The 23,801-nt window shown below is 28.6% G+C and overlaps 3 protein-coding genes and 2 long non-coding RNA genes across 10 annotated transcripts in view; 2 read left to right on the plus strand and 3 right to left on the minus strand.

Moving 5' to 3' along the window:
- Positions 1-23,801, plus strand: part of LOC149884792 (uncharacterized) — a 97,437-nt gene that overhangs the window by 32,122 nt on the left and 41,514 nt on the right. The window lies entirely within an intron of this gene.
- Positions 14-10,341, minus strand: LOC145186975 (WAP, Kazal, immunoglobulin, Kunitz and NTR domain-containing protein 2-like). Of its 4 annotated transcripts, none has more exons than XM_090095236.1 (11): positions 10,074-10,237; positions 9,884-9,933; positions 9,729-9,794; positions 9,364-9,549; positions 8,377-8,458; positions 5,624-5,694; positions 5,049-5,291; positions 4,545-4,919; positions 4,066-4,242; positions 1,059-1,307; positions 14-687 (listed from the first exon to the last, which is right to left on the minus strand). In XM_090095236.1, the coding sequence occupies exons 3-11, from the start codon at positions 9,772-9,774 to the stop codon at positions 404-406; spliced, it is 1,713 nt and encodes a 570-aa protein (XP_089951362.1). In that variant the 5' UTR covers positions 9,775-9,794; positions 9,884-9,933; positions 10,074-10,237; the 3' UTR covers positions 14-403. The 4 variants fall into 4 exon arrangements, with proteins under 4 accessions (XP_089951362.1, XP_089951365.1, XP_089951363.1 ...); XM_090095239.1 differs by having other exon boundaries at positions 4,602-4,919; positions 10,074-10,236; XM_090095237.1 differs by having other exon boundaries at positions 4,602-4,919; positions 9,884-10,341.
- LOC145186871 (uncharacterized) lies at positions 10,849-13,722 on the plus strand. 3 transcript variants are annotated; one of them, XM_080063168.2, is made up of 3 exons: positions 10,849-12,633; positions 12,975-13,112; positions 13,226-13,722. In XM_080063168.2, the coding sequence occupies exons 1-3, from the start codon at positions 12,459-12,461 to the stop codon at positions 13,399-13,401; spliced, it is 489 nt and encodes a 162-aa protein (XP_079919294.2). In that variant the 5' UTR covers positions 10,849-12,458; the 3' UTR covers positions 13,402-13,722. The 3 variants fall into 3 exon arrangements, with proteins under 3 accessions (XP_079919294.2, XP_079919295.2, XP_079919293.2); XM_080063169.2 differs by having other exon boundaries at positions 10,863-12,732; positions 12,975-13,116; XM_080063167.2 differs by having other exon boundaries at positions 10,883-12,732.
- On the minus strand, positions 14,220-16,192 carry LOC145186852 (uncharacterized). Its single transcript, XM_090095240.1, has 3 exons — positions 15,671-16,192; positions 15,221-15,358; positions 14,220-14,757 (listed from the first exon to the last, which is right to left on the minus strand). The coding sequence occupies exons 1-3, from the start codon at positions 15,972-15,974 to the stop codon at positions 14,582-14,584; spliced, it is 618 nt and encodes a 205-aa protein (XP_089951366.1). The 5' UTR covers positions 15,975-16,192; the 3' UTR covers positions 14,220-14,581.
- Positions 19,755-23,517, minus strand: LOC149884795 (uncharacterized). The gene is made up of 2 exons (XR_016455263.1): positions 22,837-23,517; positions 19,755-21,128 (listed from the first exon to the last, which is right to left on the minus strand). It is a non-coding gene; the product is annotated as an uncharacterized LOC149884795 (long non-coding RNA).

Raw genomic sequence — 23,801 nt, forward strand, 5'->3', positions numbered from 1 at the left:
CAAAGAGATTTCATATTAGAAAAGCGGTTTTTTTTCTCGATTAACCATGCTTTATAAATCTTTTCTTTTTACATTACAGAGGATAAAAAATAATAATAATAAAAATAATAATGTTCGGAAAGAATTGTTGGGTTTTTCTGTTTACTTTATAAAAACTGTTCGTAATAAAATTGAACATTTCAATAGCTCATGAGCAGTGATACTTCATTTTTTTGAATGATTTCGAGTGATTCCTGATTAGTATAGCTTAATTCCTGTCACTCATACGGATTATTCTGTCAATCCGAACGTAAATGTTTTTATATAGGACAATGGATTTGGTATATAAGCATTTAATTCATGGAAAAATACGAAACATTTTCCCGAATACTATCTATATACCCTCTATAATCGATATACCCTCCTAATTTTCTGAAGATTTTTTGCAGAGCCCACGATTTTTCATGAAAATAACTTTTCTAACTTTGCATGACTGAGCTTCCATAAAGCATTCGTTTAAATATTCTTTGTTGTCCGATGCACATACGATATCCACCTTGAACGTGCACACATTTTCACAATAACATTGAGGAGCTTTCGTAAACGTGTTTATAAAACATTTTGACAAAGGGGGGCAATTTTTCAGTTCGCACAATGTTTTATCTTGCGTTGGTGAAGTCATTTCTGTGCCTTCAGATATAGTTTTATCTATTGATAAAAAATGTTTTTTAACTATCGATACGAAATATTTATCGTATTTATTGATAAGAAAAACCTTTTTAAACATTAAAGCATATAAATATAAAAGTAAACAAATTCTAAATTTTTAAAGCATGAACAAAAATCTTGTTAGAAAATAAAGATATAAGGTATTACTCCTTTACTTGCAGTAAACTTTTATTAGTTGAGAAAAGTTTTATGTTGATTTGTTTCATCGAGTAATTTCTAATAACTCATCCTATCATCTTGTTATTTTATCAAATATTTTGTTATTTCATCTAGCATTGTTACTATTTAATATTTTCTAAAGATTAAGGTATTGTGGTAAACTGTAATTCCTTCAATTCATAATTGCTTACCGCATTTTCCAGAGTAAAGTGCTGCCAAAGGTTTTCTCCATCTACATGCGTGGAATTGCATTATACATATATTCATGTACGTTTTTCCATCCGAAGCACATACTAAGTTTTTTTTTAGTGAACATTGATTTGGACACATGCATTTCTTGTGATTTGATATCTGCTCACATTTTGAATAGAAATCGCAAACCTCTTTACCGCAGTTCTCACCCTCATGAATTAATTCGGTTTGGTAGGTCGGTCTTTTACCTGAAGAAAACAAATGTTTATACTTGGTAAAAGAAACTGTTTGTTTTCCGGTGAACATAAAGTTTAGGGTAAGGTTGCCAATTATGTACCCCCTCAGACTAAATTAAAACATGTAGGCAATCAAATGAGTGGAAACATGGATTTCCAATTGGATTTCATAATTTAGGGATTGTTTGTTGTAAAGATATTAAAAAAACTCAAAATTTAAAAAGCGTTAAGTCTCGAAGAATCAAACTAAAAAAAAAAGCGCTAAAATTACAATTAAGGAAACTAGATCCTTAATTGTACCATTGTAATCCAATATTGTACTACTTTCTTGATTTCAAATACTTTACAACTTCGCAAATATTTTATGATTTTAGATTTAAGGAATTAAAAAAACTGATTAAAGGAATGGTTTTTATAAAATCAGCAATTGGAAATATTCTGATATAACATAACATAAAACCTAACTCCCCATAATATAATGAAATGAAGTTTTTTATTTAATAAACTCTATGCAACTTGAATTTTTTTTTCGTCAGGAAAATGCCAAAAACAGGTATCACCACATATGGTACAATTTTTATTTAAATTGTATGTTTACCAATGGGTTAGCTAAGATTAGAATAGAAGAGGAAGGTAGGTATTAAAGATAGTTATACTAAATAATGTAAAACAATATATACTATATCTGTTTTAAAAACAACCCACTAAATATTGTAAAATAAAATACATAAAAACATTATTTTTAGCAAAAGTTTCAGATATTTTGTCTGTTTTTGATTAACACCTGCACAATTAACATGACACTAGCCTTGACATAATGTTTAAACTGAACTAGAGAGTGCATGTTTTTAAGGACTGTTTGTCAATACAAGAGTAATACTGAAATTTTTCTTTTTTTGTTTAAGTGGTGAAGTTCGTATTGTAAGTATGGATATTTCTCTAATTGAAATCTCAAAAGGAACTTTTTAAACTTTACACGCGTTTTTTAGCGGTCAGAATTGAGGTTGAAAAAAGGTTGCGTCGATACAATTTAGGATATGCCTTAAGGTACAATTTACGCAACTAATCTGACATTCAGTTAATTAAAAAATTTGACCACTAAAAATAAGATATTTTAAATTCTAGGTATTTATTTTGAATTTAGATAAATTATGCTTTAACATAATTACACTGAACAAATCATGTCTTCTGCTTTTTTTAGTGAAATACGCTTAGCCATAAAAATCTAAAACAAGAAATCTCCAATAACAAACCAACAAGAGCTTACTCTGGCCTCAATGAAGTTGGATGACAAAAAAAAAACAGTTGACTACTTAATTTCATTCACCAAAGATAAAAAATAAATAAATAAAAAATAATTAAAAAATTTCTTGTGGGTTGTAAAAATAACGAGTTATGTTAAAAGTACAATATAGGCATCGGTACAATATTAGCAACCTTACCCTAATAGAGGGTTTTGTTTTAATTATTTTTAAAAAATTTACCGAGAACTTGAATGTTGACAATTTATGTATGAAGTTTTTTTTAATAATTTATTTACAACTTTTAATAACAAAGAAATCTATTTAAAGATGTTTATAATTGAAAAAGCCATTTTGATTGCTCATAAAGTAGGAATAGTTTAATTATTCAACGACTGTTAGATTTTCAACTGCCTTTAACAAATGTTTCTTCTAGAGAGATAAAGTATTTCTTAAAGACAGATTAAATATCTCTTTAAGAGAGATTTTTACCTTTCTTCAAGACAGATTACTTGTTTTAGTAAGTGTCTATTATTTAACTGCTTCTTCATTTTTAAAAATTTAGAAAAAAATAGGAGGCTTCCCATTTGAGTTTAGCCTAGGCCCCTTATGGCCTTAAGACAACCCTGCATCTAACTATAAAGCTCTTATAAATAGCTGAAGAAAATACAGTAAACAATTATTTTGACGAAAACAAAATGGTTTCATGAGATATTAAAAACAAATACAAATATTTCGAAGAAACGAGTTTGGTTTATTAAGAATCTCAAACAATATTTAATATATTTGTAATAATTAAGTGTTTAATTTAACGTCATAAATTATGAAAGAAAGAAAAAAGTACACCGCAAAATAACATCATATTATTGGCGTCATTATATTGATCATAATATTCTCATCCTTCAAATTGTGTATTTAATTCTGCTCCAGATACCGTGGTGTGACCTAACAAAATGCTATGCTTTAAGAAAGTACTAATTTAAGAAATGATAAATTTCGTATAGATAAAATAAACATTTAGAGAAAGTTTAGTTATTTTAAATAATGATATCTAGTTAAAGCAACAAAGTTATTTTCCGCAAATCTTTCTTTTTTATATACGACTTTGTTAGGTCCATCACCACGGAACATCACTTTGCAAAATACTAAAAATGTTAATAAAATTTTGCTGGAAAAATTGTTTTTGAATGTTTTCTTTATTTGTAGAATTCAATAAGTTCTCTGCTTTGAAAAATGTAGCATGGTACCGATTAAGGGCAAATATAAATTGTTTAAGAAATGATTACCTTATTAACTTAAACTTATTATTATTTTTCATCCTAAATATTTACTTCTAACAATTTTTTCTATTCTTTTTTAATTATTTCAATTATAAATTATGACATTAATTACGAATTATTAACATAAAATTTGCGTTGCAGTTATTAGCTTTTTTTTCTTTCGTGATTTACGACACTAAAAGTAACCGCTACAAAGTTTTGTTCTATTCATTAGAAATGCAAACACCTGTGTATAAAAAGCGAACAAACCTTCGCATTTTACTTGGCACTCATCAAGTGATTGAAAATTATTTCCGTTTCCTCCAAACCCAGCATAAAAAAATGGTTTGCAGGCTCCGCTCGATGCATCATAGAAAAAGTTAGGAAAAATCTTCTCGTTTAATCCGGGATTCGGATCAAGTCCACAAATACTCCTATCAAATGCCTCTAAACAAATAACTGAGTTTGAATTAAGCGTCTACGTATCAATTCATTTCTGTATCGTTATCATTCCGGTATGATATCGGAAAAAAGTGTTATCGGAATGACAAGTGTCGGTATATACCGAGATTTAAACTAACTACAATACCGGTTAAAATTTATTTACCGATATTTTGTCGTAATCATTCCGATGACACTTTTTTTTTTTTCCAGTGTCATTGGAATAATAACGATGAAATGATACGCAGACCCTCAGTTTAAATTATAAAATTTATAACGATAACGGATCATACTGGATAATGACTCACTCACACACACGCTCACACACGCACCACCAGTGTAAAATTTCATAATCAAACTCCCACCTTGTTGTTTCGGCAAAATAACAACGTAATTACTAAGCTGTGTATTGTTGAAAGTCTGAACGCAAGCATATTTAGCGTACATTGTAGATGTCATTTCTGGCAACTTTAAGCCTGAAACTCTTCTTTCTTTTCCTTCAATCATGTAAGTCCCAAGATGAAGAACGAATGAATCAGTCATCGGTATTTGACTATCTTGACGAACTTGAGTCCAGGACAAATGAACAACTTTCAGGTCACCATAACAATGAACCAAAACGCTTTCTCCAAGGTCAGCTCGAACAACTTTTGACTTAATTATTGGACGGCGTACTGGGATTTCTATATAGATTTAAAAAGGATCAATTTAAAGACTTAAAAAATAACTATTTTAAAACAATTATTTTATATTGATAAATTAGACAACTTTTAGAGTTAAAAATTTTAAATTTTGTAAAACAGAATTTTAACCTAGAGCTTGCTGAATCTTGCATCTCCCCTGGCTCTCAATAACTATGGTGACTTCTCTTTGGCATGCTTCTCTGTTCAAATGACATGTGTTGATGTATGTGGTCAATTTCAACGAGTCGTTTCCACACACATAGTTGCGACTATTGTTACATTCGTCAATACATTTACACTGAGGCTTTTTTGTTGTCTCGTCAAAAATGCATTGAGAACCTTGCTGTGAACACTCATAGTTGGTACAAAGTTCTACATTATGAGATTAAAATACCAAAACAAAAAAAACAAGAGATATAACTTTAGCATAATGCAAGTTTATTAACGTACGTTCTATGCAACTTTGGCGACTGAGGAAATTTAACTATGACAGGCTGACTTCACTAAGTAACAAGTATTTACCCTTTTTAGCATTTTTTAAAATAAAATAAAATAAAAAAGCAACCTTACTAAAAAAAGAATGTTTTTTTCATTATTAACTACTGATTATTATTTAACAGCCGATATTTTTCTTGACTAAAATTTAAAAGAGAAATTTTATTTATTTTTTTTATTCACTTTGAGAAAATTTTAATTTTTTGTACCTTTATAGCAAAGCGATGGATCTGTCAATAAACTAGGTGCGGGATTACAGGATTTAGAATGATAACAACACCTGCGAAAAAAAAAAGAGAAATTTAGAAATGTAAATTAAAAAGTTTTTGTTTTTCAAAAATTCTCAAAGAATTCTTCTAAAGAATTCTTTGAACAATTATCTTGTGGCGACAGGTTCTAGATACGTATGCTATATATACGTATGCTATATATGCTATATATGAATGTACTTTGTTATAAAGGGAAATATAAAAGCGTAAAACAATTTACTGGTAAATTTAAACTGCTAGCTATACAAAAAGTTTCATAATCAATAAAAATTTTCTATAAGTGTCTAAGTTTCGATCTAGTGTTAATGAAAATAAACTTTTGTTCAAAAAAAGTATATTTTTAATGATAGCTGTAATACTAACATTTATTAACAATAAATTTATCATTGAGCTTAAAATAAGTGATTCGTAAAGAATATATATCAACAATATTTAGGCTGTAAATGTAAAGTATGTAGTATTTAAAATGACAACATTTTAATGGAGTTTGATTTTTGTCGATCATACATTTTTTATTATGTTTTTGATTTTGTTTCGATGAAGATTCAAAAGTACTGATAGGCTCGGTCAAATAGCCAATCAAACTTTGAGTAGGTAAATTTTTAAAGCCTAACTAAAATAAAATAATCAAAATGCGTTATTGTATATTTATTTACTTATTTATGTATTTATTTGCGATGAACAAAGGCTCACTGAGTAGTTATAATTTTTAGAAATTATTTTTAAAACTTAAATAAAAAGCCACTTTTGCAGCAAATTACAATTTAGAACTTTAATTTTTGTAAAATTCATTAGGATCTTTCTAGAAAATTGGTCACTGTTCTGATTCATTCAACATCAAACGACATTTCTTCTAAATAGATAATTACTGTTCTCCAAAAAATACCTTTGATTTTGTTTATATTCACAAATACTTTCAGCTGGTCCTTTTGGTCGACGAAGGTTTCTCAAAAGAGATATCATATCTCGCTAATAAAAATAATATCCTATTTGAAGACGTTATTCAAATCACTTAACTCTTCTCTTAGATAAAGAGCTTAAATTGAGTCTTTAATCTCTCTTCATAATTCAATTTTAAATGTCTTGGAAAAAGTTTTGTTGCTCTTGATGTTTTGTACACTTTCAATACGATGAATAACTTTTTTCAGAAAAAAGATTTCGTACGGAAGTGTTGTGGTACAGTATTGTGGTATCGTTTATGTTCAAAAATAATAACTAAGTTAAATGATTAAAAAAAAAAAAAAAAAAATTGAATAAACTAAAGGTTTAATGAATTAAATTTTTTTTAAAAAAAGTAAAATGTAACGTCTTTTATTAACATTTTGTTACTACTATTTACTGCTATTTATTACTACTATTTATTATTTATTTATTTATTACTACTATTTGTTAACATTTTTGGACCAATTTCGTCACAAAAATCACAATACTACATTTCTTGCGCTGATACAACTCGATAGACAACAGTCTCACAGTGTACACATTGAGTATAAAGAAGGTTTTTTTATTTTTCTTGCATCATCAGCCGTTCATCTTTTTTCTTGCATCATCAGCCGTTCATCTTTTTTCTTGCATCATCAGCCGTTCATTTTTTTTCGTTAGTGATTACTAATAAACATCAATTTGATTTTTCCGTTGATAAACTTCCGCACAAACTTCTATATCAGTTTTTTGAAATAAATCGAACTTGCAAAAGTCAATTAAGTCAACCTAATTTGTTAATAATTATTTACTGTAGTATTTAAAGTGACCCAAACTTTTCGGAGTATGCTCACTATAGGGTTACTAAAAATATTATATAATTCTGTGCTTGATTTAGACTTTTCTTTTTTGTTGATAGTAAATAGGGTTTGGATAAACAATTTCTCTAAATCTTTTAAATTATTTAAATATATCAAAATAATTCTCATAGTTTTCGTAAAAATTATGCGCGTTGTAAAACAATTAGATTGTTTAAATTTAGTAATAAAACGCTTTAAGTAATAAAAAACTTTATATAATAAAGAGAAGTGGCAGCTTCACTTTTGATCTGAATTGATTTCCGGTGCAAATATTGCACGTAATTTACTCTCTCCCTTAAGAAGGAAACATGTTTATCGGACACACTTTTTAATTCTGAATAACTATATATTTGTCAAAGAAACAGTTACTTTGTCTCCGACAATCTTTTTCAAAATTTTTTCAGAACATTTAATGTACATATGGTTTTTTCAAAAATTTTTCAGAAATTTTGATGGCACAAAGAGTTTTATTGCAAAGTAAAACCTAAATATAAGAAAAAATGTTATTTTAATCGACTTATGTTAATGAATTTCAAATGTGCTATCCCCTTTCGCCTAAACAATACAATATAGACCTTTCTCCTCCTGAATGGTATGCTTTAAGCTCCTTTTCCTCATCCCTAACCCGGAGAGTTTACTCTGGTCCCCACTCTAGAAAGCATTAAAATGAATAAAGAAAATTCAACAAATTTATTTCAGTACAAAGACTTTAAATTTAATAAACGTAAAAATATTTTTGTAACGAACGTCTAATTCTACGTTGGCTCTCCTCCGCTAGGAATTTTACGAAAGGGGGGCTCTAGACATGGACACTACAAATGTGAAAAGAATTTCTAAGGGGGAGACCTTCCTAATACAGCTAATTGACAGAAGTGACAAAGGGTGATGCTTTTGATCTAAATGCTAAAGTACCTTAAGCAAGATTTGATATAGCAAAATTTTGTGCGTACTTCTTGACACCTTGATGACGATGGATTCTGTACGGGACATTTTTCTACAAAAAAACAAACAAAGAATTAATAAAACAATAAGAACCTCATATTTCTTTGATCAGTTTATTTAATTTTAAATATTTTAAAGTTACAACTAATAAAAGCAAAGAGCAAATTGTAAAACAAAAAGATACTTTAACACTTTACAACAGTTTTGCTCAACCATTGTGATAAATTGATTTCAAAACAATATTTAGTTCGAAACCAGGAAATGAGAAAATTTAGATGTCATCATTAAACAAAACTTTTTTGCTTCTTAAAAAAAGGATAAAAAAACTATTTATAAAAGAACTTTTATATATATATATATATCCACATGACAATAACTGTTGTCAGGAGCTTCAAGTATCAATGTGGTCTTTACGCCCCGCAGATACTGACAAAGTATTAATTCAGTAAAGTTACTGTTAGGTTTAATTGAAATAATTTTGCTGATCCTTCGTTACTTTTCAAAAATCTTAAAGAAAACTTGTAAAAATGAGAAAGCTTTTTTCAACCTGTAGACACTCTTAATCCATTAACTCCTACCTTAGATTCAAATCATGTGTTCCAAGAGACAGTTTTTAACAACGGAAAATCACAGCTGATCAATCGAAAGACATCCGGGAATATCGAGTTATAATCGAGCTTATTATTAAGAGAAAAATAGATTGATGATATTCAGTTACGATGACATGGGGATACAATTCCCTGATTGAAAGATATGGAATTAACTTTTATTATTGATGTTTATATATTCCGCAATCAACCAGAAATTTCTTTTTAACTAAAGCGTATTCTATTTCTAAAAAACTTTGCAAAAATTAGTTTGGTATGTTTTGTCTGTATTGTGATAGTCCTTTTATCTAAAATTCTTCGTTAAGGATCATGAAAAAAATGGAAAAAACAAATTTAGCAAAAAAAAAACCTAAATTCACGTTGGAGTTCATATCAACATCAAAGCATTGCGTTACACCGCATGGGTTTTCACAACATTTTTCGTTACTCTTGCATTCGGAATCAAGTTTGCAGTTGGACTGCTCAAAACAACTTTTATCACGTGGTAATGCATTTGGGAAAAATGGACATTCACCAGCATTACACGAAACAAAATCTAATATGATATAAAAAAAAATACTCTGAGAATTTATTTCATTTTATTTGTGAACAAAAAGAAGTAATAATTAAAAACTTTCATATTTTAAGAAAACAAAAATAAAATTAAAAAAAAAAAACATTAAAAATGATAAAGTTATAGATAAAGAAAAAAGTATAATTCAAAGCAGCACCAACCAGCGCTCCACTTAACAGCACAAATAAAGCACAAAAACCAACGCATATTTTTCTCTCTTGTAGAATCTAGGTAAATAAATTGGTAAGATGTTATTCTGTGAAATACAATGTTCAAAAAGCAAAGTATCATGTTTCACGCAAAGATGGTTTCTTACCTTTTTAACTTTTGAATCAAATATCTCTCCTTAGAAAATAAACCATCTGACTTCCATTTCAAAAAGCAAAAATAGAAGAAAAGAAAAGAAAAACTAACTTTAGGAGACTATTTTCAAAAAAAGGCAAAAAGAAGACAGCTTTATTGATCAGGAAATTCATCGCTCAACTTTTCTCTCTTAATATACGTACTATTAGTTTATGTTGTCTTTAGTATATGTTTTCTTTTTTTATATATGTTGTCTTATATATTTATTATCTTTTTTGTATTTATGTTGTCTTTATATATCTATGTTGTCTTTTATGTTTCTATGTTGTTGTTGGTTGTCGAGAAAATTGAAAAATAGAATTTTTTTTTAATATATCGAAAAAGAATTCCAATAATGTTGTTTCTTTCATCAATCAAAATTTACTTTGAAATATGAACTCGTTTACGCTTCTTTCATAGTTACAAGAACAAGCGCCTCTGACAATTATATTTTAGCAAATTTATGAGTGTCCCTTGAGTAAAGTAAACGTTTCCTACTGGAAAGCTTATTTGCGCTCTTTGAATTTATTATTTCAGCTAACGAATTTTTACCCGGAACAAAAAGCATCCTGTTTAAAGTTACAATCTTTAACAAGCATCCAATCATTTATTTTAACATTGTTTGAAAAAGCCTTAACATATTTTTCTGTGTAAAAATAGGTATATCCTGAGAATGCCATTAATGAAGTCATATTTTGAGTTTTGACTACATAGAAATATGTTGACTTGTAAACTCTTTCAGAGTTTACATTTTATCCGCACAAATTAGACAGAGTTTGATTTTGCTGAGTTTTGTTAAACCTCTCTTAAGATTCATATTTCAGAAATTTGACATAAACTAACTGAAGCGAATCCAACTCATTCACTCATTCATTTGAAATTTTAAAAAACTAATCAATTAACCACATTTTACATCAAGTTTATCATGATCGCTAACATTATAAGTATGCGACGTTTGGTTAGCTCTTGATGGTGCTGCATCTAAGTAGCCAGTTCTTTTTTCTCCTGTAAACAAAGTATGTTAATCAACAGTCTAGAAAATGACTAAAAAGTGTAATGTTTTTTGATACCTGTTTATAAAGATGTTTTTTAATAATTAAGCTTTAGCAATTTGGATTCTCACTAATTGCAGCCTTTATGGTATATTAGCTTGCACAATTTATTGTTATTAGCTGTTACAATTTATGGTATATTAGCTTAGAAAAATGTTACGGTGTTACGAAATCATTACAGAATTGGGAAGGGGAAGATAAATGGTCAAAAAGGTCGACTTATTATGTTGAGAAACATACTCGTGTCATTTTTACAATTAATTTTTGCTTTAAATTTTACCATCAGCGAAACTTTTACGTTTTATATAGATGTGGTATAATTGGAAAGAGTATTTTTCAAAGTTGTAATTTTTTTCAAATCAAATCTTTTTTTCAAATCAAATCTTTTTTTCAAATCAAATCTTTTTTTCAAATCAAATCTTTTTTTCCGAAGTTGTAACTGAATGTTTTGATTGTTTTGTACATTTTTTTCTTCAAAAAAATTTTGAATAAACCATCATCCTAATTTGAGAGACCATCACGAGAGGCTATAGCTGGTGTGTTGTGTGTAAAGACACAGCTTTTTCAGCCCACACAGGTTGCTTATTTAGTTGAAATTTTACTTAGTTGATATTTTTTTCTCCTTCATCACTGGTTAATACTCCAACTTATTCTGTCATCGCAAATATTTTTTACCTCTAATTTTTTTTACCTCTAATACTTTTTACCTCTAATATTTTTGCTTTGTTACACTATTTTTTGTTGAATTTTAGGCAACGTCTTCAACCATCTAAACTGTATGCAAGATTATTTCTTTTGGGAACAAAAGAAAAAATTTTAAAATTTAACTTTTATTGCAGTTGTTTTTTTCTTTACATTCAAAAAGTTTTTGTTCAAAGATATGACCAATAATTCCATTCCCAGTCTTTTATTACATTTCATATATATTAATAAAAAGAGCTTCAAAACTGCATAAAAAATAATTTTGGTAATTAAAACTGTATCTACATTAAAGCAAGTATAAAATGCCTGTACATTATCGCTGAGTTTTAAGTTTTCTGGACGCTGTAATAAATTGGTTTATCAAATTTAGATCCCTATGTATTCGACCAAAACTAAATAATTAACTACTGGCTCAGAAAAAATGTTCACAAATAAACGAGCAAATAAACGATCCAACTTGTTTAAATACTAAAGCTAGAGTTTTGTTGTGTAGAAAAGCAGCTGTCATTTTCAGTTCTTTGAGCATTTCCTTTTTCTTTAATTTCATATATTAAGTTCAAAATAGAATCAAAGAGAGGTTGTTTATTTTGAAACAAACAAGAAAAGTTTTTGATAAAATAGGCGAAACGAAAAATGTTTTAGAGCTGGTAACAATATTAAAGTAAACCGAGCGATAAATTGTGGAAAAGGTTTGGATTTGAAAATTACTTCACAGCCAGTCTGATCATGATGTAGCGAGATTGCACCACTAAATCAATGATGAGTTTCGTAATTTGATTGTTATCATTTTTAAAAATGAAAACTTTGAAAACTACTTTTCATCGGATAATCTCATTTGTATTAATTTCGGTTGCTATAGCATTGACATTTACTGCGCTGTTCACAAACCACTGGTTTAACGAGCTTTCCCAATCTATGAAAATAATATATCACAGAGGATTATGGGTTGAGTGTTACATAGCTCAGAACGGTAAATATAACCAGACTTTGATTAATGTATCAAACTTGACAACAGTTAATGAAGTAAAGATTGAAAATACCAATTGTCAAAAGATTGAAAAGGAGACAAGTAATATAATATTTTCAATTCGCGTTTTATTTTGAAGTGTGAACTCAGAGTGATACTTATTATCCATTCAACCAAGCATAGACGGAAGACACTTTTCCCTTGATAACCATGATTAAGTTCTTTAAAAACAAATTTAGTTAACAACACTTTTTTATTGAAAAAGTTTTTTTATTTCATCAAATAGGTACTACTTACTCTGTAAGGTCATTTTAGTGATAAAAGATAGTGGATTATCTTTTTAGGAGACATATTGATAGCTCGGATACTGCTTTCAATAAGTGTGTCTTCTTTATGTCTTTCTTTGGTGGTCCCGGTACTAATGCGAGGATTAACGGGAAGACTGAACATGGACTTTGTGTCAGCAACTGCGTTTGTTGGAAGCGAGTTTGTTTCTTTTTAGTTCAAAATTTTTTAAAACTTCATTCCGTTTACTTGAACAAATTAATTTATTATAAAAAAAAATAGTTTAATCAGACTAATTTTTTTATTTCAGTATGTCTCCAAATTGTAGCATTGGCATTTTATTATGATGTAAATCGAGCTTATACGGATTTTAATTATCGTTATGCAATGGGATATTCGTACATGTTGGGCTGGATGAGTTTTTCACTGCTAATATTAGCAATTACGCTGTCTGTTTTGTCAAGGAAGAACGAAGAACACGTTTAATCTTTACTATATCGGTGTTTGCTTAAATGCTTATGTGCGTGCCTCTGTGTGTGTGTGTGTGTGTTTCTGTGTGTGTGTGTGTGTGTGTGTGTGTCTATGTCTGTGTCTGTGTCTGTCTCTGTGTCTGTGTGTCTGTGTGTGTGTGTGTGTGTGTGTGTGTGTGTGTGTGTGTGTGTGTGTGTGTGTGAAAGAGTTTCAACGACGAAATAGGATGCGCAAATTTTTTTTTATTAAAGTTTCACAGAATTGAAATATATTTGTAACATATATTTGTAACATATATTTGTAACATATATTGAAACTGAAAGAGTTTGTTTTTCCGATTTAGTGTTAACGTATTTTTTAGTTTGGAGATTTTCAAACGTTAATTAACGTTTGCAAATCAATTACCACTTTTTGATAACTAAGCGTCAATTATCACTTTTTGAAACCTAAAGTTTCAAATTCTTTTAACACATAAAAACGTCTATTTATTCAAAACGCCGTTTATTAAAATTACTTTGCAATTTTTGCTCTCTAAAGACTTTACTATTTGTCAAGGATTACACTGGCTGCAATCCACATAGTTGAAACAATATATTAGAAATAAAAATTCTCATAAGAATTTCAAAAGTTTAGCTTCGGGTCCTATGGTATTAGTCTTTTGCTAAGAGCGCATGCGCATGAGCATTAACCTTCAGCATTGATCGTTTACTTATGTGTGTGAAAAAAAAGTTCAATTTAAAATCAAAGAATAGAAAAATATTTTTTGGGAAAACCGGCGCTAGGTAGCAACTAAACACGTTGGAACTCGTGTAATTAATGAGATTTGTGAATATTTTTATTATTTCTATTATTGTTATTTCATAATTAATTGTAAATTATATGTTATTGCCGTAATGAAAGGAAATATATTCATCAAAGTTTAAATACATTGTTTATGAATAGTGGTTAACAATAAATATATTTTTAAATATTGAAAATATCTTCAAATATTTGTTCCAGATATTTAACTAATGTAGAGAGTACCTTCGCTATACAGGAAAAAACGTCACTTTGATAAAATGGTAAGCTCGCTGTTCTAATGTCAAGTGACATTCAACGTTAGAAAGATTCATATTATGATCATCAGAGACATCTAGATGGACAGCGTTGTTTTAATCATGAGGATCGAAAAATACACGCGCACACACAAAAAAGATTAGATGTGATCTTCATTTTTGCGTGACAAAATGGATAAGGTTGTTGCAAATATGAGCAGAGAAAAACTCAACCAGCCCAACATGTACGAATACCCCATTGCGTAACGGAGATTAAAATCTGTAGACAGTCGATTTTCGCTGTAGTAAAATGATAATGCGCCAACCTTTAGAATAACTGAAAGAATAACAGCTAATTTTATAGAAATCGCTCATAAATAAATTCATTGTCACTTTATAATTCTTATAAAGTGGCATTGATTAACAATCAGAGAGAAAAAATCTAAAAGTAAAAACTAGAATAAATAATTTTTTATTTTAGTTTTTAAACTTTTGTTTTATTTGACTTAAGTTCATTGAAAAATTTTGGAGTGAAAAAAACGTTGTTTTTTATTTTAAACGTTTAAAATATCAAAAAGATATTTTAAACGTTTAAAACCGGACCAAAATGTAACAAAAATAAAATTAAGACTGAGCAAGTTAAGATATTATCTTTTTAAAGCCAGAAGGACTGAAAAAGGATAATATCTTAACTCGCTCAGTCTTAATTTTATTTTTGTTATGCTTTGGTTCGGTTAGAAGGTCACCTTATCTTTAGATACTTATATAATAGAAGTATCATTTTAAGAAGAACAACTAACTTGCAAATAAAACAGTAGCTGTTACGGCGTCCATACTTAACCTTCCTTTAAGCACCCTCATCAGTATTGAAGTCATAACAGCAAGGAACAGAAAAACAATGCATAGAGATAGTAAAATACGAGCCACCAATATATCTTCTAAGAAAATATCAAATGCATAAAAATGTTAACCTTTAAATTAAAAGAGAATTTGTTGAAATTAGTGTCTAAATAAATATAAGACTTTGTAAAAGCCAATTTTTATAAAAGCTTTAGACACGGTTCAGATGTATTTTTAAAATAACCACATAAATCAGTCCATTTTTATTGCTATTAACTATATGGTAATAGTATATTATATTAGTATAATTATCATTCTGACAGAAAAACTATCATAGGAACACTAATACATGTTATTAATTGATCATAAAAACTGCGTTAATACATAAAACCGATGAAAAAGCCTCTGACTTGTTTTTCTTTCTGCGGCTATTTCTTGACAAAAGCTGCTTTTTTCTTCTGTCATAATATATCCCAAGGGTGTCGAATCAAGCAAACTTTGATTGTGGAGCATATTTAATGAGGTTAAGTTTGAGTGATCAATCAACAGCAAGCTACATTCCATCCATAATCCTCTATTATAAACTACCGTTAGAGAAATTGAAAGCTGATCGAACCAGTGATTTGTAAACAGTGCTGTTGAACTCAGCGCAATCGCTACGGAAACCAATCCAAGAGAAATTGTTCGATAAGTAGTATTTGCTGCGGTTTTCATTTTATCCCAAACACGTGTTTGTCCTTATCAACAATTTTCCTGACAGACATCAGAGATTTTAACGTTAAGCGTTGAAATAAGGAAGAAATATAAAGGCTCTTGAAATATAAAGGTTCTTGAAATATAAAGGTTCTTGAAATATAATTCTCGGCAAATGATACTTACGGTTTGTTTGAGCTTTTAAGCAGCTGAATTATTACAACACATAATTTTTCTTCATGAAAAATTCATTTTTTAATAAAGAAAAAGAAAATGAGTTTTTTTTCTTACTTAAAAAATTCAATTTAATAATTTTCTTCTTAATCTCATTAAATGCATGTTTTAATATTTTATAAAAATGGCGGAACGGCAACATAAGAAATCCATCGTTTTACAATTATATATATATATATATATACGCAAAAAAAAACGTTATTCAAAAATTCTTTTAACGATTTAAATTGAGGTTTAGTTGCAAGTTTATTTCTTAACAAAACTCCGAAATGTTTTGTAAACAATCAAGCTTACAAATTTCTCAGATAAAAATATTTGTTTTTGTTGATAAAAAAAACTTTCGGTTCGGTTAACTATACCGTCAAAATAATAGTTTCTGATTATTTCATTAATCAGTTCAATTGTTACCCGATAATAAAAACTATAAAAAGAAGATTTCAAACAAGTTGAAATGCGTAAGAAGATGTTATGTAAAAGATAGACGCAATGTTAAGCAACTATTTTTCTCATCCAAGTTCTCACAAAACTGTCAAGCATACTAAAACGGTTATTTTAGTATGCTTGACAGTTTTACGCGAAAAGCGCGACATTCACATTAGGGATAAGTTTTAGGAAATTCATTTAAAAAAGTTCCTAAAAATCATTTGTAGCGTAACTAATATCACTGCAATATAATAGTACTCATCCCATATTTAAGTGTGAAGCAGAGTTTTAATGAATTTAAATGTGGAATAATAAACATTCGGAACTATTTGCTGATAACCTTTCATAAGTTAGCTTCATTTAACTTAAATTTTGATACCAAACTTTTTTCTAATATAAAAAGGTCAAGATGTAAAAATTTCTGAAATTTGAATATTTACAAATTTAACGGGGACAAAACTCATTGATTTTGGCTATGGGACCGATATAAGTCGGCAATCAATAAAAGTTGATAAAGAAAGTATCAATAGCATTTACAAATTTACATATTTAAAATCATTTCTTTTCGAGTATGCCTTTCAGGGAGAATCACGGTCATTACAATTAATACATTTGTCAATATCATGTAATTACAGTGCAACAAATGATTTATTATCCTGCTTTTAATTTCATGACAGATTCTTTATAAAAAATTGTTGCTTACAGAGCAAAGTTTTCCTCTTGAGAGGATTAGATGGTTGAAGTGGGTGAGCCCTGACTAAATGACAATAGAAACAACAATTCCTTTTTTTTTTTTAATAAACTTTTTTTTATAAGTGATCGAACATAATAAATATGTAATGCCTCGTAAATTGAATGCTAAAGAATATTATCTTCAATCATGTTCTATTATTTATTGCAAAAAAAAAAAAAAAGAACCCAATGTAAATAAAATTAACTACACAAACTAATTTTCAGATTTTTCTATCCCTCAGTCAGTATTCAATCAGTTTTTTGATTCTCTTAAAGATGTCTTAAAATTTAAAGGTGTCATCTTCCAGCAATTCAAATTTTTTATTCTTTTTTTAATTTATGAATATGAAAGCCTAAAAAGCGCAAAGAAAATTTTTTTTGACAATTATTAAAAACTTTCTTTGCGCTATTTAGGTTTCTTCTATTCGCGTGTAAATACCTTGTTGCGGGAGGCGTTCCATAAAAAAGACTCTTACATAAGTGTTAACTCAAACATCTATTTTATTACAAGTTACTTAGTCATGAAATAGCATGTGTAATTCACATATAATTTGTGTTGTAAAGAAATACTAATACTAGATAACTATACAAATAGCATGTGTAATTCACATATAATTTGTGTTGTAAAGAAATACTAATACTAGATATACTAATACTAGATAACTATACAAATAGCATGTGTAATTCACATATAATTTGTGTTGTAAAGAAATACTAATACTAGATATCTATACAATTTGTATACTCAAAAAAAAAAAAAAAAGATTAATAATGAAAAAAAAAAAGGTGTGAGAAGACGTTTCATTAAAAATGACGAACTTCTATAAGCGTATTTTTCTTCTTTTTTTTTTTTTTTAGTCTAAGTTGTTAGTTGTTTGAAACATTTTTTACTTATAATAACTTTTATTTTTGATCTTTTTGTATATAGAACTAATTAAATATATTTCAAATATACAAAAACGTAACCCTTATAAAACCCTTATAAAACGTAACCCTTATAAAACCCTTATAAAACGTAACCCTTATAAAACCCTTATAAAACGTAACCCTATAAAACCCTTATAAAACGTAACCCTTATAAAACCCTTATAAAACGTAACCCTATAAAACCCTTATAAAACGTAACCCTTATAAAACCCTTATAAAACGTAACCCTTATAAAACCCTTATAAAACGTAACCCTTATAAAATCCTTATAAAACGTAACCCTTATAAAACCCTTATAAAACGTAACCCTTATAAAACCCTTATAAAACGTAACCCTTATAAAATCCTTATAAAACGTAACCCTTATAAAACCCTTATAAAACGTAACCCTTATAAAACCCTTATAAAACGTAACCCTATAAAACCCTTATAAAACGTAACCCTATAAAACGTTCATTTTTCACAAATTTCTTTTCTTAATAACAGAGGTCAAATCGTTTGACATTAAGCTATTTATCAGACAATATCTCAAGAATTAAAAAGTCATAAAGGTTACCTCACATCGAGTTCAGATTGTTCTAATAAAACCATAATTTAATCTATACTTTGCCAACGTCAGTATTTTCGCTAATTTAAGAATGACATTTACCCCCGAAAATTTAAGAATTTCTTAGATAATTTTAGGAATTAAACCTCGAAGTTATCAAATAAAGGAAAATAGCGGGGGATATAAAACTGAAGACCACACTGTAAAAACGATCAAGCAACATTTCTATTGTTTTTGGGTTTTTGCCCCTGTTATTCGGCTGCAGCTTAACTATATATATATTTTTATGCATATAATTGACTATATCACTAGAAAACCGATCATATTACACAGGTATTCAGCTTCACAAATAAGTGAGATATGTTGTTTTGAAGTTTAAAATCTAATTTACACAAAACAATAAAAATGTAGCTTGATCATTTTTCCAGTGTGGTCTTCAACTATTTACATACAATATCTAGAAACAGTTGTAAGTAAATTAAAAAGAATGGGTTTTCTATCAGGATGCATAAAAAGGTAAAACTTTGGGATCAAGTTCCAAAAGTCATGGCGGACAAACAAGGCTTGAGAGTATAACAGAAAGCTTAATGATCCAGGCAATTACTCATATGACTGACTGGAGGGTACCACTGGATTCTCTGAAAATTAAATTTTAAGTTTATTGTTATCTTGGTAAAAAATAGGGTAACGGACTCTCACTTCAAAAACAACATGCTTGGAATAAACTGGGTTCATTATTTTATGAAGAGGCATTGTTTAACGAAAAGGGTGGCTGACTACGTTTTGTATTGTAGCAAACGAAGAGACCCTTAACAGTTACTTTTTTCACGTATATCATTGTCATATTAAAGCGTTAGGTTTCAAATTTAGCAATTATATTTTTTCACATGATTTAAGCTGAAATAAAAGGTTATACAAAAAAAAAACTTCGTGTTATCTGTTTGTATCTTTATCAGTATTTTTTTTACCATTAGAATGTGTTAATCTTTCTATAATCTAAAAAGTTAAAACATTTTGTAGGTGTTTAAAGTCACTCCAAATAGATCGTTCATTCTCAAAATGTTTCGGAAGCAATGCCCCAGTAAAATCAGGAAATCAAGGTGTTTATTGCATCATATTGTATTGCATTATATTGTATTGATCAGATCATAGATCAAGAAGCCCAGGAAGCTGCAAAGTATAACGAGCTCCTAAAAAAATATGCTATGAGGTCTTCCATGAAGCAGTTTTTAAATTTTCATCGATCATTTTTTCCCTGATTGATGGTAGTTAATGGTATTAAAATTTATTAAGAATACTAATTCCTATTTCTTGTCCTGAGTTCTCTGTAGATGATTATTGTTTTCTGTGGTATAGCTGATTTTAGCTCTCTGTAATGAAACTACGAATGTTGTATTTAGCAATATTATATTTTTATCCTGTTAAAGTATCATATTGTTTATAAAATATATTAAAAAAAAAGTTCTTAGCTCAATAATCAGCATCACCCTAAAGTGGAGGTTTATATTTTGGTGATATGACCTGTTGATGGAGTGTTCTAAATGTACTACTAAGGAGGATGTTCTACCAGGCTGAATTTTCCATATTTATTATCCAGTCCTTTCCTATGTTAATGAAGAAAGACCAATATAGGAAATCTTTGTGTCGTCATGAGAAGCAGAGGCTTTCGATGAATTTGGCATTAAACTCGTTTACACCGATCTAGCTTTTGTATATATCTTAAAAGATTGAAAACACAACTTAAGATATATGAAAAAATATATCTTAAGTTGTGTTTTCAATCAGAAAACGAAGTAAAAATGTTACGTAAATAACGTGCTCATCGTATGTGTTTGGCTAATTTTCAGTACTTTGCTGAACTAAGTGAAATATAAGTCTTAAGTTAAACTACATAAAAAAAAAATTTTACTAATTTACATTTTTGCAAATTGACTGAAACGTTTTTAAAAATTAGAATGATAAGATTAAAATGAGGTTTAATTGAGCGAGAATGAAAAGACGGCGGGGAGATTCTTTACCTGGAAGAAATGAAGCACGTGTTTAGACATACTTTGTTTGTGACTAATAATTATAAAATCATGAATTTACTTTGGTAACTATTATTTTTTTAATTACTTTTAAGTTTTCCTTGCGCCAATTTAGACTTAAATTTTTTGTAGTAGAGAATAAATTCTGGAGTTGAGAATAATATGCTGGGGAATGATATGCTGGGGTGGACCGCTCCACTGATTTTTGTGAAGTTGTAACAATTGTTGCTATAACCGAAATGTAAAAGCGAAGGTTGCCCCGAAAAATCTTTAAGGATTCCGAACCTAAAGAAAAACGTTTTTTTTGTAGACAAATTGAGTTTTAAGGTAAATTGGCTCAAAAAATATTAGTGAATAAAAAAGAAGAGTGTGAGAAAGTTTTTTGTGTGTTATCAGTATCCAGGTCTCCAACATTAAAAATAATCAAAAGCATTGTCTAAGCTTAAGATAAAAAATAATAAAAAACTGTTATAAAATCTACGTCATTAAACTTTCCTTTAACTCTCATTTTCACATCATTGACGATTTAATGCCTCTGTTTATTTACGTAATCGATTACGTAATATAAATCATTGTATTTACCCTATTGAACACACTAAAATGGGCGGTTTATATCATGCGAGGACAAAATTATATCATTTCTCGCCGAAAGGAAAATTTAAATAATGAGGAGTTTGCGTATATTGAGAATTAAATATTATACTTATGTTTTAACTTTTTTAAAAAATATATATATAATATAAATATATATAACATAAGTTTCATATTTATTCCAGATTAAAAATCATCTGGTTCACCGTAAAGAGATTTTTAAAAACTCATATCGGTGCGTACGTCACTTCTGACGCGAATATATAACATTGAAACGATTCGATTGTTCTGTAAGCTTCCGCCGTGGTTCAAAAGGAAATTTAAAATTTTTTTTTAATTTATGATATTTCAAAGAATTATTTTTATGCGTATTTGATTGTTCGAACCATCAAAAACCATGTGCTTAGGAATGTTCCTTTTATTTGAATTGGTCTTTTAAAATCCTTTTTTTTTTTCACGTAAAATCAAATAAAACCAAACTTTGGTTTACAAAAATTAAGTTAAAACTCAACCAAAACGAAAACTTTACAAAACATAAATCAAAATGGACACTGATTTTGGGTTACCTTTTGTACTTTAACAAACTTTTGGGTTACCTTTTGTACTTTAACAAACTTTTAATCAAAAAATTAACCAATAATATTTTAGCTAGAAAAATAAGCATAAAACAGCATGTAAAAATATAAATTATATAAATAGCATGTATGTATATATATATATATTTTGTGCATACAAGTTTGAACCTTTTTTTATTTAGATGAGATTAATCAAAAGGGAACCAACCTACATTGAAACTGCTACTTAACATAATTGTATATATAAAATAACTGTAAGTCAAAAAATATGACGGGAATTGATTAAAGATCAGCTTGACTTCAATGTTAAATGGTTCCCTTTTTTAAATACTGTTCATTATTATTTTTTCTTTGCTAATCAAAACAACCTTAATTTCATCACTTTTTAATGTTTGAAAAAACAGATTGATTTTAAAGGTCTGATTATATATAGAGAGCCTGGTGCCGAGGATGAGATCAAGTTATGACTATTTTTTTTCAATTAACAGTTATTTAATTGGTCTTCATTTAAACTTTATATGAAAAGTGAACTTTTTGATGAAACAACGGTTTAATAACTCTAAACCTTAGGTCTAAGCTGACCAAAATTTTCTATAAACTCTCAAATAATCAAAATAATTATTTTTTAGAAGTAAAAAAAGTGATTTTCGAAAATATTTGCTAAATGTTTGTAAGTAGTTCTATTTTTCAGTAATAGACATAAATATATTTAATTTGTAAAAATAAACATTGAAATTGAATTTATTTGAAAATCAATTCAAATAAAATTACAAATTGAAAGTTGAAATTTTTGTATAAAAATTGAAAATAGAAAAAAATTATTTTACGTTTGTAACGGAGATAATCATTGCTTTAATTCTTATGTTTGATAGAGTGGAGAATCAACTCGGTGGTATGTTAGTGTTCCAATTGGAATCACAATCTCGATGATTGGTTTAATAGGCAGCATCATCTCCATAATCACTTGGAAAAGACTGATTAATTCTAAACTTAATCAAAACAAAACAGCTGATATTTATCTACTGACGTTGGCTGCATGCGACAGTGGATTGTTGATATGTTTTTTGCTTAGTGACAGTTTGCCGACTATTATTCCATCTTGGAGGAATAAATCGTATTTATATGCAGCGTTTTATTGTTGGATAGTTTTTCCTCTTTTCTACTTTTTTATACTATGGGGAAACTGGTTGGTGGTAGCAGTTACGTTTCATAGATTTTTCATTGTAGCGTTTCCGATAAAAATAAGGTCAATCCACACAACACATCGCAGTTTCTGCATTGTTTTAGGAGTGACTTTGTTTTCAGCATTGGTTAATTTGCCTCACTTTTTTATTTGCAAACCAAAGAAAGAATTTGAAGATAAGTGGATAATAGTTTCGACAGATTTTGGAGCATCAGAAGTATCCAGAAATTATCAGTTCTTTGTCGATTGCATATGTTTTTTTCCCCTGCCCTTTATTATTACTGCTTTGCTCAACTTGGCAATAATCTATAAACTATCGATGCATAAAAAGAAATGCTTTGCTTTGCTGAATGATTCTATCGGTAGGTTTCATTATTATCTTATCTCTGTGGCAAAGTTTACAAATTACTCTAATTTGACTCGATTACACAAAACGATAGATTTAATCTTCTAATTGTCATTGTGGACCTTTTGTGAATAATCAAATTTTCAAAAAAACGAAAGTTTAATCTCCAATTTGACAATAAAAATGCAAACTAAGTTAATGTTCAACTTCCGATGTGATCTAGAAATAAGTTGTTCGTGCGCCTTCTTTTTGAAGTTCCAAAA

The sequence above is a fragment of the Hydra viridissima genome, unplaced genomic scaffold, assembly GCF_058129835.1.
Source record: "Hydra viridissima isolate aposymbiotic clone 2 unplaced genomic scaffold, HvirCarnegie_v1 scaffold_8, whole genome shotgun sequence".
Taxonomy (NCBI): Eukaryota; Metazoa; Cnidaria; class Hydrozoa; order Anthoathecata; family Hydridae; genus Hydra; species Hydra viridissima.

Bases quoted from the DNA above. Each gene is read 5' to 3' on its own strand.
- LOC145186975 (XM_090095235.1), bottom strand. From the start codon at position 9,774: ATGCGTTGGTTTTTGTGCTTTATTTGTGCTGTTAAGTGGAGCGCTG. The intron at 5,292-5,623 runs GTACAAAAAATT...CTCATAATGTAG, and splicing joins TCCATCGCTTTGCTATAAAG to AACTTTGTACCAACTATGAG. The intron at 4,243-4,544 runs GTGAGTCATTAT...TTATTTGTTTAG, and splicing joins GTGTGTGAGCGTGTGTGTGA to AGGCATTTGATAGGAGTATT.
- LOC145186871 (XM_080063167.2), top strand. From the start codon at position 12,459: ATGAAAACTTTGAAAACTACTTTTCATCGGATAATCTCATTTGTATTA. The intron at 12,733-12,974 runs GTAATATAATAT...TTATCTTTTTAG, and splicing joins AAAGATTGAAAAGGAGACAA to GAGACATATTGATAGCTCGG. The intron at 13,113-13,225 runs GCGAGTTTGTTT...TTTTTATTTCAG, and splicing joins AGCAACTGCGTTTGTTGGAA to TATGTCTCCAAATTGTAGCA.
- LOC145186852 (XM_090095240.1), bottom strand. From the start codon at position 15,974: ATGAAAACCGCAGCAAATACTACTTATCGAACAATTTCTCTTGGATTG. The intron at 15,359-15,670 runs GTCAGAGGCTTT...ATATTTTCTTAG, and splicing joins AGCCGCAGAAAGAAAAACAA to AAGATATATTGGTGGCTCGT. The intron at 14,758-15,220 runs GTTAGTTGTTCT...TTATTCTTTCAG, and splicing joins AGCTACTGTTTTATTTGCAA to TTATTCTAAAGGTTGGCGCA.